We start from the raw sequence: 19,274 nt of genomic DNA, 5'->3' as shown, positions 1-19,274 counted from the left end.
AAACATATGTTTCCCATGCCAATAAAGCCCCTTAAATTGAAATTGAATTGAGAGAGACAGGAGCCTCACACAGCCAGACTGAGAGATTGGGAGGGGAAGGGGTTGGGAGGGGAGGGGTGATAGAGTAAGAGATGAAGAGAGAGGAAGACGAAAGGAGGATTCGAGGGAAGGGGTGAGGAGTGAGAGAGAGAGATCAGGTTGGGATAGGGTGAGGAAGGAGAGAGAGAGAGATCAGGTTGGGATAGGGTGAGGAAGGAGAGAGAAAGATCAGGTTGGGATAGGGTGAGGAAGGAGAGAGAAAGATCAGGTTGGGATAGGGTGAGGAAGGAGAGAGAGAGAGAGAGAGAGAGATCAGGTTGGGACTGGGTGAGGAAGGAGAGAGAGAGAGATCAGGTTGGGACAGGGTGAGGAAGGAGAGAGAGAGAGATCAGGTTGGGACAGGGTGAGGAAGGAGAGAGAGAGAGAGATCAGGTTGGGACAGGGTGAGGAAGGAGAGAGAGATCAGGTTGGGACAGGGTGAGGAGTGAGAGAGAGAGAGAGAGAGAGATAGATCAGGTTGGGACAGGGTGAGGAGTGAGAGAGAGAGAGAGAGAGGGAGAGAGATCAGGTTGGGACAGGGTGAGGAGTGAGAGAGAGAGAGAGAGAGAGAGAGAGAGAGAGAGAGAGAGAGAGAGAGAGAGAGAGAGAGAGAGAGAGAGAGAGAGATCAGGTTGGGACAGGGTGAGGAGTGAGAGAGAGAGAGATCAGGTTGGGACAGGGTGAGGAGTGAGAGAGAGAGAGAGAGAGAGAGAGAGAGAGAGAGAGAGAGAGAGAGAGAGAGAGAGAGAGATCAGGTTGGGACAGGGTGAGGAGTGAGAGAGAGAGAGAGATCAGGTTGGGACAGGGTGAGGAGTGAGAGAGAGAGATCAGGTTGGGATAGGGTGAGGAAGGAGAGAGAGAGAGAGAGAGAGATCAGGTTGGGACAGGGTGAGGAGAGAGAGAGAGATCAGGTTGGGATAGGGTGAGGAAGGAGAGAGAGAGAGATCAGGTTGGGATAGGGTGAGGAGAGAGAGAGAGAGAGAGAGATCAGGTTGGGACAGGGTGAGGAGAGAGAGAGAGATCAGGTTGGGACAGGGTGAGGAGAGAGAGAGAGAGATCAGGTTGGGATAGGGTGAGGAAGGAGAGAGAGAGAGAGAGAGAGATCCGGTTGGGACAGGGTGAGGAGAGAGAGAGAGATCAGGTTGGGATAGGGTGAGGAAGGAGAGAGAGAGAGATCAGGTTGGGATAGGGTGAGGAGAGAGAGAGAGAGAGAGAGATCAGGTTGGGATAGGATGAGGAGAGAGGGATCAGGTTGGGATAGGGTGAGGAGAGAGAGAGAGAGAGAGAGAGATCAGGTTGGGATAGGATGAGGAGAGAGAGATCAGGTTGGGATAGGGTGAGGAGAGAGAGAGAGATCAGGTTGGGATAGGGTGAGGAGAGAGAGATCAGGTTGGGACAGGGTGAGGAAGGAGAGAGAGAGAGATCAAGTTGGGACAGGGTGAGGAGTGAGAGAGAGAGAGAGATCAGGTTGGGATAGGGTGAGGAAGGAGAGAGAGATCAGGTTGGGATAGGGTGAGGAGAGAGAGAGAGAGAGAGAGAGAGAGAGAGAGAGAGAGAGAGAGAGAGAGAGAGATCAGGTTGGGACAGGGTGATGAAGGAGAGAGAGAGAGATCAGGTTGGGACAGGGTGAGGAGTGAGAGAGAGAGAGAGATCAGGTTGGGACAGGGTGAGGAAGGAGAGAGAGAGAGATCAGGTTGGGACAGGGTGAGGAAGGAGAGAGAGAGAGATCAGGTTGGGATAGGGTGAGGAAGGAGAGAGAGAGAGAGAGATCAGGTTGGGACAGGGTGAGGAGAGAGAGAGAGAGAGATCAGGTTGGGATAGGGTGAGGAAGGAGAGAGAGAGAGATCAGGTTGGGATAGGGTGAGGAGAGAGAGAGAGAGAGAGAGAGAGAGAGATCAGGTTGGGATAGGATGAGGAGAGAGGGATCAGGTTGGGATAGGGTGAGGAGAGAGAGAGAGAGAGATCAGGTTGGGATAGGATGAGGAGAGAGAGATCAGGTTGGGATAGGGTGAGGAGAGAGAGAGAGATCAGGTTGGGATAGGGTGAGGAGAGAGAGATCAGGTTGGGATAGGGTGAGGAAGGAGAGAGAGAGAGATCAGGTTGGGATAGGGTGAGGAGAGAGAGATCAGGTTGGGATGGGTGAGGAGAGAGAGAGAGATCAGGTTGGGATAGGGTGAGGAGAGAGAGATCAGGTTGGGATAGGGTGAGGAGAGAGAGAGAGAGAGATCAGATTGGGATAGGGTGAGGAGAGAGAGATCAGGTTGGGATAGGGTGAGGAGAGAGTGATCAGGTTGGGATGGGTGAGGAGAGAGAGAGAGATCAGGTTGGGACAGGGTGAGGAAGGAGAGAGAGAGAGAGATCAGGTTGGGACAGGGTGAGGAAGGAGATGGATTTAGGTGCAGCGGTGGAGACAAAGAGAGAGGGCAACTGCAGAGACTGATTGAAAGGAAGGATCAGGACTCACAGAGATAGTGTAAGGAGAGAGTGAAAAGCATTGAAAGACAAGAGAAGAGATGGATACACTCTTTAGACAGAGAAAGGTTAATATACATGGTAGAGTTAATTGACAGGGTTGAAAGTCCTAATAGGTCTGCAGTAATTGCTGTAATTTGGCTATACTGGTCTCTGTTACCATATTAGGTCTCTGTTGATTAAACCCGGGGCCACAGACCCATACCACCAAGGATATACATTACCTCTACATGGCTGACTGGGATGTATGGAGACAATGGAGCTCTGTGCTGCACAAAACCAGTCACACACACAGATGGGCACAGACAGACACACACAGACACACATGCACACATCCACATGCACACAGACATCCACATGCCCCCCCCCCCCCCCCCCCCCCCCCCCCCCCCCCCCCCACACACACACACAAAAAAAGAGAAGGGCTTTTGTTCTCAGGTTGCAGGTTCCGCCAGGTGCGCTGGTGTCACATATACACAGACATACTCAAAAACACTCACATATGCACACACACACAGTTGTGACCTCAGTCTTGGTGCTGTGATGTCACTCTGTGTGATGTCACTCTGTGTGATGTCACTCTGTGGAACATTTCCTCAGTTAAAAGTTTATCCCATTGTATGTTTTCCAATGTGTGTTTTTTTCTCAACGTTGGGATGGAATTATAACAATGTTGTGATCAGTTCTCAGAGCTGTATGAGTCCTCTCCCTGGAGCGCCTACTACCTACGCTCAGGAATTACTGCCTTCAGGTGAGCCCTGGATGTGAGCCTACACCAGGAAACCAGATAATCACTGTTAGTAATGTAGTCCCTTTGTAACGGTGTTTGCTTCCGTGTGTGTGTGTGTGTGTGTGTGTGTGTGTGTGTGTGTGTTGACAGTGAAGGAGCAGATGGACTGAACGTGTTCTACTGGAGTAAGTTCTCGGGCCCTGGGGGCGTTGCCATGGAGATCCAGCGGTGGAGTACAAAGCGTGTACAGCGCCGTCTCCCTGGCACCAATAAGCTGCTGTACAGCCAGAACGAGGAGCGCTATTACATGGAGAGAGACGACGAATCACTCAACCTGCTAGGTACTGTAACTTCGCTCGCTCGCTCGCTCGCTCGCTCTCTCTCTCTATCTCTCTCTCTCTCTCTCTCTCTCTCTTTCTGTATCCCTCTCTCTCTCCCTCTCTCACCCTCACCCTCACCCTCACCCTCACCCTCTCTCTCTCTCTCTCTCTCTCTCTCTCTCTCTCTCTCTCTCTCTCTCTCTCTCTCTCTCTCTCTCTCTCTCTTTCTCTCTCTCTTTCTCTGTCTCTCTCTTTATCTCTCTCTCTCTCTCTCTCTCTCTCTCTCTCTCTCTCTTTCTCTCCCTCTCTGCCTCTCTCTCTCTCTCTCACTCACGCTCTGTCTCTCTGTGACTACAGCTCCCAGAATCCTTTCTTTAGTGTGTATTCTTGCTTCTCATGCCATTTAAAACTCAATTTTGTACCTACCATATTGTATGGATTTGTGTACAGGTTTAGACTATGACTATGATTCAGATGACAAGGCAGATAAAATCAAGAACCCCAACTCCCTGCAGAACTCTCTACAGAGCGGCAAGTGGCAGCTGGGATTCCAAGGTGAGGAATCATTGTCTTTCTTAGAACATAAACATACAGATATGGTCACTCCAAAGACTCTTCACCCAAAGACACTTCCTGGTATGACCTATAAAGTATGAACCCACAACCTTGGTGACAGCAACCCCACACTTCCACCAATCTTTCCCTCTCCCTAGCAATGTCCTTTGACCTCTATGCGAAGTACGGTAACAACCGTACCCTGAGCTTGGTGAGTCCCAAGAAGCCATACTACCAGTGGCGCCTTCGTGTCCCGTCAGGTCATGTGGTGCGTCTGGTCGTCCTCACCCTGCACGGAGCCACACCCGGAAGCTGCTCCTCCCACAAACTGTCTGCCTATGACTTCCTGTTGCCACTACAGAACAAGATCATCGCCAGGTAGGACATATAACAATACATGAACTATAACAGCCTCCATTCCTCTGGGATGCCTTTCCATTAGATGTTGGAACATTGCTGCTTGGACTTGCTTCCATTCAGTCACAAAAGCAATAGTGAGGTCGGGCACTGATGTTGGATGATTAGGCCTGGCTCGCAGTCAGTGTTCCAATTCATCCCAAAGGTGTTCGATGGGATTGAGGTCAGGGCTCTGTGCAGGCCAGTCAAGAAAAATTTAAAACAGAACAGAACATTATTCCTTCTCCACCAAATTTTTCAGTTGGCACGATGCATTCGGGCAGGTAGCGTTCTCATGGCATCCGCCAAACCCAGATTCGTTGGTCAGACTGCCAGATGATGAAGCATGATTCAACACTACAGAGAACGCAATTACCCTGCTCCAGAGTAAAATGGCGGCAAGCTTTACACAACTCCAGCCGACGCTTGGCGTTGCGCATGGTGATCTTAGGCTTGTGTGCGGCAGCTCTGCCACGGAAACCCATTTCATGAAGCTCCCGACGAATATTGTGCTGACGTTGCCTCCAGAGGCAGTTTGGAATTTGTTAGTGACTGTTGCAATGAGGACAGACAATTTTTACGCACTTAAGTAGTCGGCGGTCCTGTTCTGTGAGCTGGTGTGGCCTACCACTTTGGGGCTGAGCCATTGTTGTTTATAGAGGTTTGCGTGGGTGCGTGCGTGGGTGCGTGGGTGCGTGGGTGCGTGCGTGGGTGAGTGTGTGGGTGGGTGCGTGCTTGCTTGCGTGCGTGGGTGGGTGCGTGGGTGCGTGCGTGCGTGCGTGGGTGGGTGGGTGCGTGGGTGGGTGGGTGGGTGCGTGCGTGGGTGGGTGCGTGGGTGCGTGCGTGGGTGGGTGCGTGGGTGCGTGCGTGTGTGCGTGGGTGGGTGCGTGGGTGCGTGTGTGGGTGCGTGGGTGCGTGCGTGCGTGGGTGCGTGCGTGGGTGCGTGGGTGCGTGGGTGCGTGCGTGGGTGAGTGTGTGGGTGGGTGCTTGCGTGCGTGCGTGGGTGGGTGCGTGGGTGGGTGCGTGGGTGAGTGGGTGCGTGGGTGCGTGCTTGCGTGCGTGGGTGGGTGCGTGGGTGGGTGCGTGGGTGAGTCCGTGGGTGGGTGCGTGCTTGCTTGCGTGCGTGGGTGGGTGCGTGGGTGCGTGCGTGCGTGGGTGGGTGGGTGCGTGGGTGAGTGGGTGGGTGCGTGCGTGCGTGGGTGGGTGCGTGGGTGCGTGCGTGCGTGGGTGGGTGCGTGGGTGAGTGCGTGGGTGGGTGCGTGGGTGGGTGCGTGGGTGGGTGCATGGGTGAGTGCGTGGGTGGGTGCGTGCTTGCGTGCGTGGGTGGGTGCGTGCTTGCGTGCGTGGGTGGGTGGGTGCATGGGTGCGTGCATGGGTGGGTGCGTGGGTGCGTGCGTGCGTGCGTGCGTGGGTGGGTGGGTGGGTGTGTAGGTGGGTGGGTGCGTGGGTGCATGCGTGGGTGGGTGCGTGGGTGGGTGCGTGCGTGCGTGCGTGCGTGGGTGGGTGGGTGCGTGCGTGGGTGCGTGCGTGCGTGGGTGCGTGCGTAGGTGGGTGCGTGCGTGGGTGCGTGGGTGGGTGCGCGGGTGGGTGGGTGGATAGGGTGCGTGCGCGCCTGTATGTATTGTGACATTTCTATCTGTCTATTTCAGGTGGTGTGGTCTCCCAGTGTCTGGCTCATCTCCTGTAATGAAGCTGACGTCGTCTGGTAACGTGATGCTGGTCACCTTCTCCTTCAGCAGACAGAGAGATGGAGCCATCTTCAAGGCCTACTTCCAGGCCATTCCCAAAGCAGGAAAGACACACTATTACCACAGACAGATATTTCACCAGATGTATAAATATGAAGCATCCGCTTGGCATTTCCTCTAGTGAGAGGAAGCCAAGTGCCGGCCGGCAGTGGGAGAAGATGGAACGAGATGGATTTTGACCGTCATTCTGCAAATTTTGATAACGATGAAACATCTCAATACAGTTTTCTGTTCCCAAAACTAGAATCTGTTATGAACAGAGTGGACTAAGTTTCGCAGAAAAAGTTTTCTAAAAATGTAGTTCTTTAGACAGAAGCAAAGGAGAATTCAGTTATTGCACACGTGCACTTCACAGACTAGACGTTACCTAACGGAAATGTGCAAATATATGCTAGAACGCGCCAATAGGATCTCGCTAGCTCCTGCTTGGCTCTGCCCACTATGACTCATTTGTTCCCGTTTGACATGACAGGCTGTGGTCCATCTTGGTTTAGTTATAAAAAATATTTTCTATTACCACACACTACAACCCTGGGGATGGCACTGCTTGCCGAAACGTTGGTTGTAAATTCAATTATTGGGTGCATATTTAGAGTGTTCAACTTTCTTTCATTCTTTATTACACCTCTGTAACAGACATTCTAGAATAAAGACCATGTCAGTCCAATGCCTTGGCTCTGGGAGCTAACACAAGTCACCAAGATACCGTCTGTATTTTACAATAGGTCTTATGTCTTATGTAATAACTTGTCTATTACAGCTGTCCTATAGACTCCTGTTGATGTGTGTGTCACCGTCGCCCCCTGTAGGTTGTGGAGGCTCTCTGTCCTCCTGGAATGGCTCTCTGTCCTCTCCGTACTACCCTGCCCACTATCCCCCAAACATCGACTGCAGCTGGACCATACGGGTGAGCTCACACCCCAGGAGAACCACAGTGTGTGTGTGTGTGTGTGTGTGTGTGTGTGTGTGTGTGTGTGTGTGTGTGTGTGTGTGTGTGTGTGTGTGTGTGTGTGTGTGTGTGTGTGTGTGTGTGTGTTGACAGTAGGTTTCTCCACATTCCTGCATCTGAACCACTACTTCTCTCCGGTGTGTCTCTTTCAGGCGCCGTTGCCTGGATACCTGATCTCCATGACAATTGTGACGTTGAATATCCAGGACTCTTCGTCTTCGGACGGCTGTGAGAAAGACTGGCTGGACATTGGAGGGGTCAAGTAAGTGTTGCCATGGTAGCAGTACTGGTGACTAACCGGTGCCCTCGCACATTGACTCTGTACCGGTACCCCCTGTATGTAGCCTCGCTATTGTTATTTTACTGCTGCTCTTTAATCATTTGTTACTTTTATTTCTTATTTTTGTAGGTATTTTTCTTAAAACTGCATTGTTGGTTTTAAGGGCTTGTAAGTAAGCGTTTCACTGTAAGGTGAAACAATTTGGTGTGTGTGTGTGTGTGTGTGTGTGTGTGTGTGTGTGTGTGTGTCATATTAACTGTGGTGTGTGTTGTCTCAGGCTGTGTAACCCCATGACTGACAGCAGCAGAAAGAAAACCTACTCCTCTCCCGTCTCTCTACACTTCCACTCTGATGAGTCTGTCACTCACAAGGGCTTCTACCTTCTCTACAGAGCATTCTCCCCTGAGAGCAGTATGTCTCACACACCTCTACCTCACACCTGTCTCACACACCTCTACCTCACACCTCTACCTCACACCTGTCTCACACACCTCTACCTCCCACCTCTACCTCACACCTGTCTCACACCTCTACCTCACACCTGTCTCAAACACCTCTACCTCACACCTCTACCTCACACCTCAACCTCACACCTCTACCTCACACCTCTACCTCACACCTGTCTCACACACCTCTACCTCACACCTCAACCTCACACCTCTACCTCACACACCTCTACCTCACACCTCTACCTCACACCTCTACCTCACACCAGTATCACTCATCTCTACCACACACCAGTATCACACACACTTGTCTCACACACCTCCACTACACATCTCTACCTCACACCTCTATCACACACCTCTACCTCACACCTCAACCTCACACCTCTACCTCACACCTCTACCTCACACCAGTATCACTCATCTCTACCACACACCAGTATCACACACACTTGTCCCACACACCTCCACTACACACCTCTACCTCACATCTTTAACACCTCTATGTCACACCTGTGTCACACATCTCTACCTCACACCTGTATCACACACACCTGTATCACACATGTCTACCTCACACCTCTATCACACACACCTCTACCACACACCTCTACCTCACACCTGTATCAAACACCTCTACCACACACCTATACCTCACACCTGTATCACATTTCTCTACCACACATCTTTACCACACACCTGTATCACACTCCTCTAGCACACACCTGTATCACACAACTCTACCTGACACACCTGTTTCACACACCTTTACCAAACAACTCTACCACACACACCTGTATCACACTTCTCTACCACACACCTGTATCACACAACTCTACCTGACACACCTGTTTCACACACCTTTACCAAACAACTCTACCACACACACCTGTATCACACTTCTCTACCACACACCTGTATCACACAACTCTACCTGACACACCTGTTTCACACACCTTTATCAAACAACTCTACCACACACACCTGTATCACACACCTGTACCACACACCTGTATCACACTTCTCTACCACACACACCTGTATCACACATCTCTACCACACACCTGTATCACACACACCTGTATCACACATGTCTACCTCACACCTCTATCACACACACCTCTACCACACACCTCTACCTCACACCTGTATCAAACACCTCTACCACACACCTATACCTCACACCTGTATCACATTTCTCTACCACACATCTTTACCACACACCTGTATCACACACCTCTATCACACATCTCTACCTCACACTTCTATCACACACACCTGTATCAATCACATCTACCACACACCTGTATCACACTCCTCTATCACACACCTGTATCACACAACTCTACCTGACACACCTGTTTCACACACCTTTACCAAACAACTCTACCACACACACCTGTATCACACTTCTCTACCACACACCTGTATCACACAACTCTACCTGACACACCTGTTTCACACACCTTTATCAAACAACTCTACCACACACACCTGTATCACACACCTGTACCACACACCTGTATCACACTTCTCTACCACACACACCTGTATCACACATCTCTACCACACACCTGTATCACACACCTGTATCACACACCTGTATCACACACCACTATCACACACACCTGTATCACACACCTCTACCACACACCTGTATCACACACCTCTACCACACACACCTGTATCACACTTCTCTACCACACACACCTGTATCACATATCTCTACCACACACCTGTATCACACACCTGTATCACACATCTCTACCCCACACCTGTATCACACAACTCTACCTGACACACCTGTATCACACATCTCTACCACACACCTATATCACACACCTGTATCACACACCTGTATCACACACCACTATCACACACACCTGTATCACACACCTCTACCACACACCTGTATCACACACCTCTACCACACACACCTGTATCACACTTCTCTACCACACACACCTGTATCACATATCTCTACCACACACCTGTATCACACACCTGTATCACACATCTCTACCCCACACCTGTATCACACAACTCTACCTGACACACCTGTTTCACACACCTTTACCAAACAACTCTACCACACACCTCTACCTCACACTTCTACCACAAACTAGTAAGACAGCAAGTGTAGTTCATTTGGATGTGGAACTTACTCCTCAGACTGAAGTGTCGCCACCTGCGCCGCCAAATTGTTAACTTTCACTGGCGCCGACTGGTAAGAGGCTTCAAGAGGGCTGTTATATGTGCTAGCAAGGCAGAGGTGCTAGGTTCAAGACTAGGTGGAATCAGGAGGACGTGGTACTGGCTGAGCAAGCAGTGTGACGTCCTTTACACTAGCCTATACAGAGCTATACAACCAAAATACTCAACTCTACCATACAAACTGAGACAGACCTGTAGATTCCAGGTTCTCACCCATACAGAGATACTGTAGTCAGTCTCTCTTTCTCTCATCTCTCCCTTTGTCAACCCCCGCTCTCTCTCTCCAGCGTGTCCTGGCCAGTTCCGCTGTGGGGATGGGAGGTGTGTTCCTCTCAGGAAGGTGTGTGACGGAGTCAGAGACTGTTCAGACGGACGGGACGAGGCTAAATGCCGTATGTTATCCTCAACACTCCTCACATACTGTACATGTATTCATTAAGGATGACGAAGATCACCATAAGTGATCTGCCTGTGCAATAAGTACTGTATTTCTTCAAAACAAGACCAGTATATTGTGTTGTGTGTAGCGACCTGTCGTCCAGGTGAGGTGTATTGTGGGAACGGTCAGTGCCGGCCTCACAGCAGCCAATGTAACAGCCAGAGTAAATGTGGAGATAGCAGCGAGGAGGCCGACTGTGGTGAGTACCATACACATGCCTGGACCACACACTTTATCTTAATGACAAACTACTTATAATCATTGCATTGTTTGTTCATCATAAGGTTGTGTGAGACCATTTGTTACTTGTCTTCATTATGCCAGCTGCATGGAGGACTGGTCTGTGGTAAGGATGGCCCCTCTCCCCATTTCTGGGTCTTGGTGCATTTCTGTGGTGTGTGTGTGTGCGTGCGTGCGTGCCCTAGGTCAGGTGTGTACTCTGTAATAATAATGCCCCCAGGGGGATGGCTGCCGTTTTATGTGCTCCTAACCAACTGTGCCGTTCTGTTTGTTTTTTTGCATTGTTTACAACTTATTTTGTACATAATGTTGCTGCTACCGTATCGTATGACCAAACATAGCTTCTGGATATCAGAACAGCGATTACCCACCTCGAACAAACTTAATTTGCGTGAAGAAAAGACAGAAATACAGGGGGTAGAGATCGGGGTGCCTTGTGAGAATTCGTTGGCGAGTGGGTAACCCGCCTCTACCATCTGTTCTATTGGCCAACGTGCAATCACTGGAAAATAAACTGGATGATCTCCATTCGTGATGGTCCTAACAATGGGACATTAAAAACTGGAATATCTTATGTATCTTATGTTTCACTGCGTCGACGACACAGATAATATAGAGCTGGCTGCGTTTTCCGTGCATCGGCAGGACAGAACAGCTACGTCTGGTAAGACAAGGGGTGAGAGTGTGTGTCTATTTGTCAAGAACAGCTGGTGCACGATGTCTAACATTAAAGAAGTCTCGAGGTATTGATCGCCTGAGGTAGAGTACCTCATGATAAGCTGGAGACTACATTATCTACCAAGAGAGTTTTCATCTATATTATTCATAGCCATCGGTTTACCACCACAAACCGATGCTGGCTCTAAGTGTAACGGTTGTCGTCTGGAGATAGAGAGGACCAAAGCGCAGCGTGGTTAATGTTCATCATTTTAATGGAAAACTGAACACTTCAAAAACACAAAACAACAAAGTGACAACCGAAACAGTTCTATCTGGTGCAGACACACAAAGACTGAAAATAACCACCCACAAACCCCAACAGAAAACAGGCTACCTAAATATGGTTCCCAATCAGAGACAATGACTAACACCTGCCTCTGATTGAGAACCATATCGGGCCAAACAAGAATCCCAATCCCAGAAACACAAAGCATAGAATACCCACCCAACTCACGTCCTGACCAACTAAAACAAAGAAACAACACAAGAACTAGGGTCAGAATGTGACACTAAGACTGAACTGAACGAGCTGTATAAGGCCATAAGCACAACAAGAAAATTCTCATCCAGAAGCGGCACTCCTAGTGGTCGGGGACTTTAATGCAGGCAAACTTAAATCCGTTTTACCTCATTTCTACCAGCATGTCACATGTGCAACCAATGGAAAAAGCTCTAGACCACCTTTACTCCACACAAGAGAGATGCATACAAAGCTCTCCCTCACCCTCCATTTGGCAAATCTGTCCATAATTATATCCTCCTGATTCCTGCTAACAAGCAAAAACTAAAGCAGGAAGTACCAGGGACTCGCTCAATATGGAAGTGGTCAGATAATAAGGATGCTATGCTACAGGACTGTTTTGCTAGCACAGACTGGAATATGTTCCGGAATCCAATTGCATTGAGGAGTATATCACCTCAGTCACCGACGTCATCAATAAGTGCATCGACGACGTCCCCCCACAGTGACCATGTGTACATATTTGAACCAGAAGCCATAGATTACAGGCAACATCATCACCAAGCTAAAGGCTAGAGCTGCTGCGTTCAAGGAGTGGGACTCTAATCCGGACGCTTATAAGAAATTCCATTACGCCCTCAAGACAAACAATCAAACAGAAAAACCGTCAATACAAGTCTAATATTGAATCCTACTACACCGGCGCTGGCGCTCGTCGGATGTGGCACGGCTTGCAAACTATTACGGAAACCCAGCTGCGGGCTGCCCAGGGAATCAAGCATACCAGACAAGCTAAATGCCTTTTATGTGTGCTTTGAGGCAAGCAACACTGAAGCATGCATGAGAGCACCAGCTGTTCGCGCTCTCCTAGGGCCGATGTGAGACCTTTAACCAGGTCAACATTCACAAGGCCGCAGGGCCAGACGGATTACCAGGATGTGTACTCAGAGCATGCATGAACCAACTGTAAAGTGTCTTCACTGACATTTTCAACCTTTCCCTGGACGAATCTGTAATACCTACATGTTTCAAGCAGATCACCATAGTCCCTGTGCCCAAGAAAGCGAAGGTAACCTGAATAAATGACTACCGCCCTGTAGCACTCACATCGGTAGCCATGAAGTGCTTTGAAAGGCTGGTCATGATTCACATCAACACCATCATCCTGGACACCCTAGCCACTCCAATTCGCACACCGCCCGTACAGATCTACAGATGACACAATCTCAATCGCACTCCACACTTCCCTTTCCCACCTGGACAAAAGGAACACCTATGTGAGAATGCTGTTCATTGACGACAGCTCAGCGTTCAACTCCATAGTGCCCACAATGCTCATCAGTAAGCTAAGGACACTGGGACTAAACACCTCCCTCTGAAACTGGATCCTGGAATTCCTGACGTGCCGCCCCCAGGTGGTAAGAGTAGGCAACAACACATCTGCCAGGCTGATCCTCAACACGCCCCTCAGGGGTGTGTGCTTATTCCTCTGCTGTACTCCCTGTTCACCCACGCCTGCGTGGCCAAGCACAACTCCAAAACCATCATTAAGATTGCTGACTACACAACAGTGTTGTTCTCTCTTTCTCTCTCTCGGAGGACCTGAGCCCTAGGACTACCTGATGAATCCTTGCTGCCTCCAGTCCACCTGGTCGTGCCGCTGCTCCAGTTTCAACTGTTCTGCCTGCGGCTATGGAATCCTGACCTGTTCACGTCTTACCTGTCCCAGACCTGCTGTTTTCAACTCTCTAGAGACAGCAAGAGCGGTAGAGATACTCTGAATGATGAACATTTGAACATCTTGGCCATGTTCTGTTATAATCTCAACCTCGCACTGCCAGAACAGGACTGGCCACACCTCATAGCCTGGTTCCTCTCTAGGTTTCTTCCTAGGTTCTGGCCTTTCTAGGGAGTTTTTCCTAGCCACCGTGCTTCTACACCTGCATTGCTTGCTGTTTGATGCTTTAGACTGGGTTTCGGGACAGCACTTTGTAAGATCGGCTGATGTAAGGGCTTTATAAATACATTTGATTGGATTTGATTTGGTAAATCTGATCACCGACAATGATGAGACAGCCTATAAGGATGAGGTCAGAGACCTCTCCCTCAACGTGAGCAAGACAAAGGAGCTGATCGTGTACTACAGGAATAGGAGGGCTAAACACTCCCCCATTCACACCAACAGGGCTGTAGTAGAGCAGTTCCTTGGTGTCCACATCATCAACAAACTATCATGGTACAAACACACCAAGACAGTCGTGAATAGGGTACGACAACACCTTCTTCCCCTCAGGAGCCTGAAAAGATTTGGCATGGGTCCCGTGATCCTCAAAAAGTTCTACAGCTGCACCATCAAGAGCATCCTGACAGGTTGCATCACCGCCTGGTATGGCAACTGCTCGGCATCTGACCGTAAGGCGCTACATAGGGTCCTGTGTACCGCCCAGTATATCACTGGGGACAAGCTTCCTGCCATCCAGGACCTCTATACCAGGCGGTGTCAGAGGAAGGCCCAAATAATTGTCAGAGACTCCAGTCACCCAAGTCATAGACTGTTCTCTCTACTACCGCATGGCAAGTGGTACTGGAGCACCAACTCTAGGTCCAAAAGTTCCCATAACAGCTTCTACCCACAATCCATAAGACTGCTGAACAATTAATCAACTGGCCACTCAGACTATTTACATTGACCCCCCTCCCCTTTTGTTTTACACTGCTGCTAGTCGCTGTTTATTATCTATGCAGAGTCACTTTACCCCTACCTACATGTACAAAATACCTCGACTAACCTGTACCCCTGCACATTGACTAACCGGTACCCCCTGTTTATAGCCTCGTTATTGTTATTTTATTGTGTTACTTTTTATTTTTTTATTTTAGTTTATTTAGCAAATATTTAGCAAATATTTTATTATCTCTATTTCTTGAACTGCATTGATGGTTAAGGGCTTATAAGTAAGCATTTAACGGTAAGGTTCGGGGAATGTGACAAATAACATTTCATTTGATTTGTTGTCCCCCCAGCAGGTCAATGCTACCACATGTGCCACAACAAGGTGTGTGTCTCCAAGTCCTCAGTTTGTGATGGTGTCATAGACTGCAAGGACCGCAGTGATGAGATCAACTGCACTAAAGCATGTGAGTCCGTCTGTCAATTCGTCCATCCGTCCTTCTATCCGTCTGCATTTTTCTTTGTTTATATTCATCCAATCCTCAATCCCTCTCTCTTTCTCTGTTTTCCCCTCCCTCCCTCTCTTTCTGTGTGTCCAGTCCATAAGGGCTGCTCTCCATCCTCCTATAAGTGTGCCAATGGGAAGTGTGTGAATAAGATCAACCCAGAGTGTGACGGCGTCAAAGACTGTTCTGATGGATCAGACGAGACGCGCTGCGGTGAGACTCATTACCACTTATAACACACGTATGAACCTACACATAGCAGTTATAACACAAGCATGAACCTACATATTCCAGTTATAACACACGTATTAAATTACATACACCAGTTATAACACATGTATGAACCTACATATACCAATTATAACACATGTATGAACCTACATATACTAGTTATAACACATGTATGAACCTACATATACCAGTTATAACACATGTATGAACCTACATATACCAGTTATAATACATGTATGAACCTACATATACCAGTTATAACACATGTATGAGCCCACATATACCAGTTATAACACATGTATGAACCCACATATACCAGTTATAACACATGTATGAACCTACATATACCAGTTATAACACATGTATGAGCCTACATATACTAGTTATAACACATGTATGAACCTACATATACCAGTTATAACACATGTATGAACCTACATATACCAGTTATAATACATGTATGAACCTACATATACTAGTTATAACATACGTATGAACCTACATACACCAGTTATAACACATTTTTACACCAGTTACTTTCCCCCCAGGTTGTGGCACCCGGCCCAGGAAGCGTGCTAAGATAGTGGGCGGGTCTGATGCGGGGACGGGGGCGTGGCCGTGGCAGGTCAGTCTACAGATGGAGCGCTATGGGCATGTGTGTGGAGCGACCCTGGTCACCAGCCGCTGGCTCATCTCTGCTGCACACTGCTTCCAGGACTCTGACACCATCAAGTGAGATGCTTAGTTATTGTAGTCAGCATTGCTGTGTTCATTTGTTTCTTCGTGATGATGATCATCGTCAACATCATCATAGTCCTCCTCATCATCATCATCATCATCATCATTGTCCTTATCATCATCATCATAGTCCTTATCATCATCATCATAGTCCTTATCATTATCATCATTGTCCTTATCATTATCGTCATCATAATGGTCCTCATCATAGTCCTTATCATCATCATCATCATCATCATCATCATCATCATCATCATCATAGTCTGTGTCATCATCATCATCATAGTCCTTATCATTATCATCATGGTCCTTATCATCATCGTCATCATCATAATAGTCATCATCATAGAAGGAATAGTCCTTATCATCATCGCCATAGTCCTTTTCATTATCATCATCATCATCATCATAGTCCTTATCATCATCATCATCATCATCATCATCATCATCATCATCATCATCATCGTAGTCCTTATCATCATCATAGTCCTTATCATCATCATCATCATAGTCCTTATCATCATCATCATAGTCCTTTTCATTATCATCATCGTCATCATAGTCCTTTTCATCATCATCATCATCATCATCATCATCATCACCATTGTCCTCCTCCTCCTCATCATCATCATCATAGTCCTCCTCCTCCTCCTCCTCCTCATCATAGCCCTTATCATCATCATAGTCCGTATCATCATTATCATCATCATCATCATCATAATAATCCTCATCATCATATTCATTTTCATTATCATCATCATCATCATAGTCCTTTTCATTATCGTCATCATCATCATAGTCTTTTTCGTTATCATCATCATCATCATCATAGTCCTTATCATCATCATCATAGTCCTCATCATCATCATCATCATCACCATCATCATTTTCTCCTCCTCATCATCATAGTCCTTATCATCATCATCATAGTCCTTATAATCATTATCGTAGTCCTTTTCATTATCATCATCATCATCATAGTCCTTTTCATCATCATCATCATCATCATAGTCCTTATCATCGTCATCATAGTCCTCATCATCATCATCATTGTCCTCCTCATCATCATCATCATAGTCCTCCTCCTCCTCCTCCTCATCAGAGTTCTTATCATCATCATTGTCCTCCTCATCATCATCATTATCATCATAGTCCTCATCATCATCATCATTGTCCTCCTCATCATCATCATCATAGTCCTCCTCCTCCTCCTCCTCATCAGAGTTCTTATCATCATCATTGTCCTCCTCATCATCATCATTATCATCATAGTCCTCATCATCATCATCATTGTCCTCCTCATCATCATCATCATAGTCCTCCTCCTCCTCCTCATCATAGTCCTTATCATCATCATTATCCTCCTCATCATCATCATCATCATCATAGTCCTCCTCCTCCTCCTCCTCCTCATCATAGTCCTTATCATCATCATCATCATCATTATAAATTGTATTTCAATGTTTAAGGACTCTTGGAAGATTAGTTCAAATGGGGACTAAAAGAGATCCAAATCAAATCAAATCAAAAACATCATAGTCCTTATCATCGTTATCGTTATCATCATCATCATAATAATAATCTTCATCATCATCATCATTACTGTAATAATGATTAGTGTGCCTGTGTACTTCAATATGTGTCCCTGCATGGCTGTGTGTGTAGGTACTCTGATGCGCGGTCTTGGCGTGCCTACATGGGCGTGCGTGTGATGAACACGGCCAGCAACGCTGCAGCCACCAGACAGATCCGTCGTATCATCCTCCACTCCCAGTACGACCAGTTTACCTCTGACTACGACATCGCCCTGCTGGAGCTCAGCACCCCTGTCTACTTCAATGACTTGGTACAGCCCGTCTGTGTCCCCGCCTCTTCCCACGCCTTCACCACCGGGACCAGCTGCCACGTCACGGGCTGGGGGGTCCTGATGGAGGATGGTAAGAGCTGCCCAGGGATAACGGCTGATGTTGGATACCTGGCAGAAAACAGACAATGTGTCCAACATGACAACTGACACACTTTGGTCTCTTTGGAATCCTTGTACGATTTGGCAGCTAGTTATCGTTCATACAACATTCTATAAAGAATGTTCTGTTGAGTTCCAGGTGCTTGCACATATTTTTTGTTGTTGTAAATACCAGGTAAATACTAACTCTAACAGAACTAGCTACATAAAACGAAGTGTTACTGACTTCCTGTGTTTGTTCCAGGTGAGCTGGCATCTCTGCTGCAGGAGGCCACAGTGAAGATCATCAACAGGAACAACTGTAACAAGCTATATGAGGACGCTGTCACTCCCAGGATGCTGTGTGCTGGCAACCTGCAGGGAGGAGTGGATGCCTGTCAGGTGTGTGGTGTGTGTTTGTTTTGTCATTGTGTGTGTTAAAGTGCCTCTACATTGTCTTTGCTGAGTTTTATCTGTGTGTATGTTTTCCTGTGGGTTTTCCTGTTTACGTGTCTGTCTGTGTTTAAACGTGTGTGTGTGTGTTTAGGGTGACTCAGGGGGTCCTCTGGTGTGTCTAGAGAGGGGTCGGCGGTGGTTCCTGGCGGGGATCGTGAGCTGGGGGGAGGGGTGCGCTCGGCAGAACCGCCCTGGAGTCTACACACAGGTCACCAAGTTCACGGACTGGATCCACCTGCAGACTAAAGGACAGGTCTGACGGACTGGCAGTCTGACAGACAGACGTCTGGATGACATCAGCATGTGAACAGACTCAGTGGCTGGCACCATGTCACTGTAACGGGGGTAAAGAGACATCACCACGCAACCCCTGCTTTATGATTTATACCAGGCCCCATGTCACTGACATCATTATCAACTGTTACCCCCCACCCCATCATACCCACCCCCTCTTCATGTATGGCCAAGCACCTCTCTTTGTCTCCTCATGGTTTCCATTGTCCTCCTGACTGTTCCTTTCTCCTTACTTGTCCCTTATCATCCCAGTGGTTTGTCTGTCCTGACTGTTCCCCTCTCTCCATTTCCCTGTCCCGACTCCTGATCATCCCAGTGGTTTGTCTGTCCTGACTGTTCCCCTCTCTCCATTTCCCTGTCCCGACTCCTGATCATCCCAGTGGTTT

General features: G+C 48.2%; 1 protein-coding gene across 1 annotated transcript; it reads left to right on the top strand.

The window, feature by feature from the left end:
* Nucleotides 1-3,494: 3,494 nt before the first annotated feature.
* Nucleotides 3,495-19,002, top strand: LOC109909733 (suppressor of tumorigenicity 14 protein). The gene is made up of 15 exons (XM_020508747.2): nt 3,495-3,621; nt 4,075-4,155; nt 4,314-4,533; nt 6,201-6,341; nt 7,107-7,206; nt 7,401-7,510; nt 7,806-7,939; nt 10,476-10,580; nt 10,716-10,826; nt 15,072-15,185; nt 15,318-15,437; nt 16,004-16,187; nt 17,859-18,130; nt 18,404-18,540; nt 18,686-19,002. The coding sequence occupies exons 1-15, from the start codon at nt 3,495-3,497 to the stop codon at nt 18,851-18,853; spliced, it is 2,124 nt and encodes a 707-aa protein (XP_020364336.1). The 3' UTR covers nt 18,854-19,002.
* Nucleotides 19,003-19,274: the final 272 nt, after the last annotated feature.

This window comes from Oncorhynchus kisutch, linkage group LG18, assembly GCF_002021735.2.
Source record: "Oncorhynchus kisutch isolate 150728-3 linkage group LG18, Okis_V2, whole genome shotgun sequence".
Lineage (NCBI taxonomy): Eukaryota > Metazoa > Chordata > Actinopteri > Salmoniformes > Salmonidae > Oncorhynchus > Oncorhynchus kisutch.
This window is presented reverse-complemented; position numbering and strand designations above follow the sequence as displayed.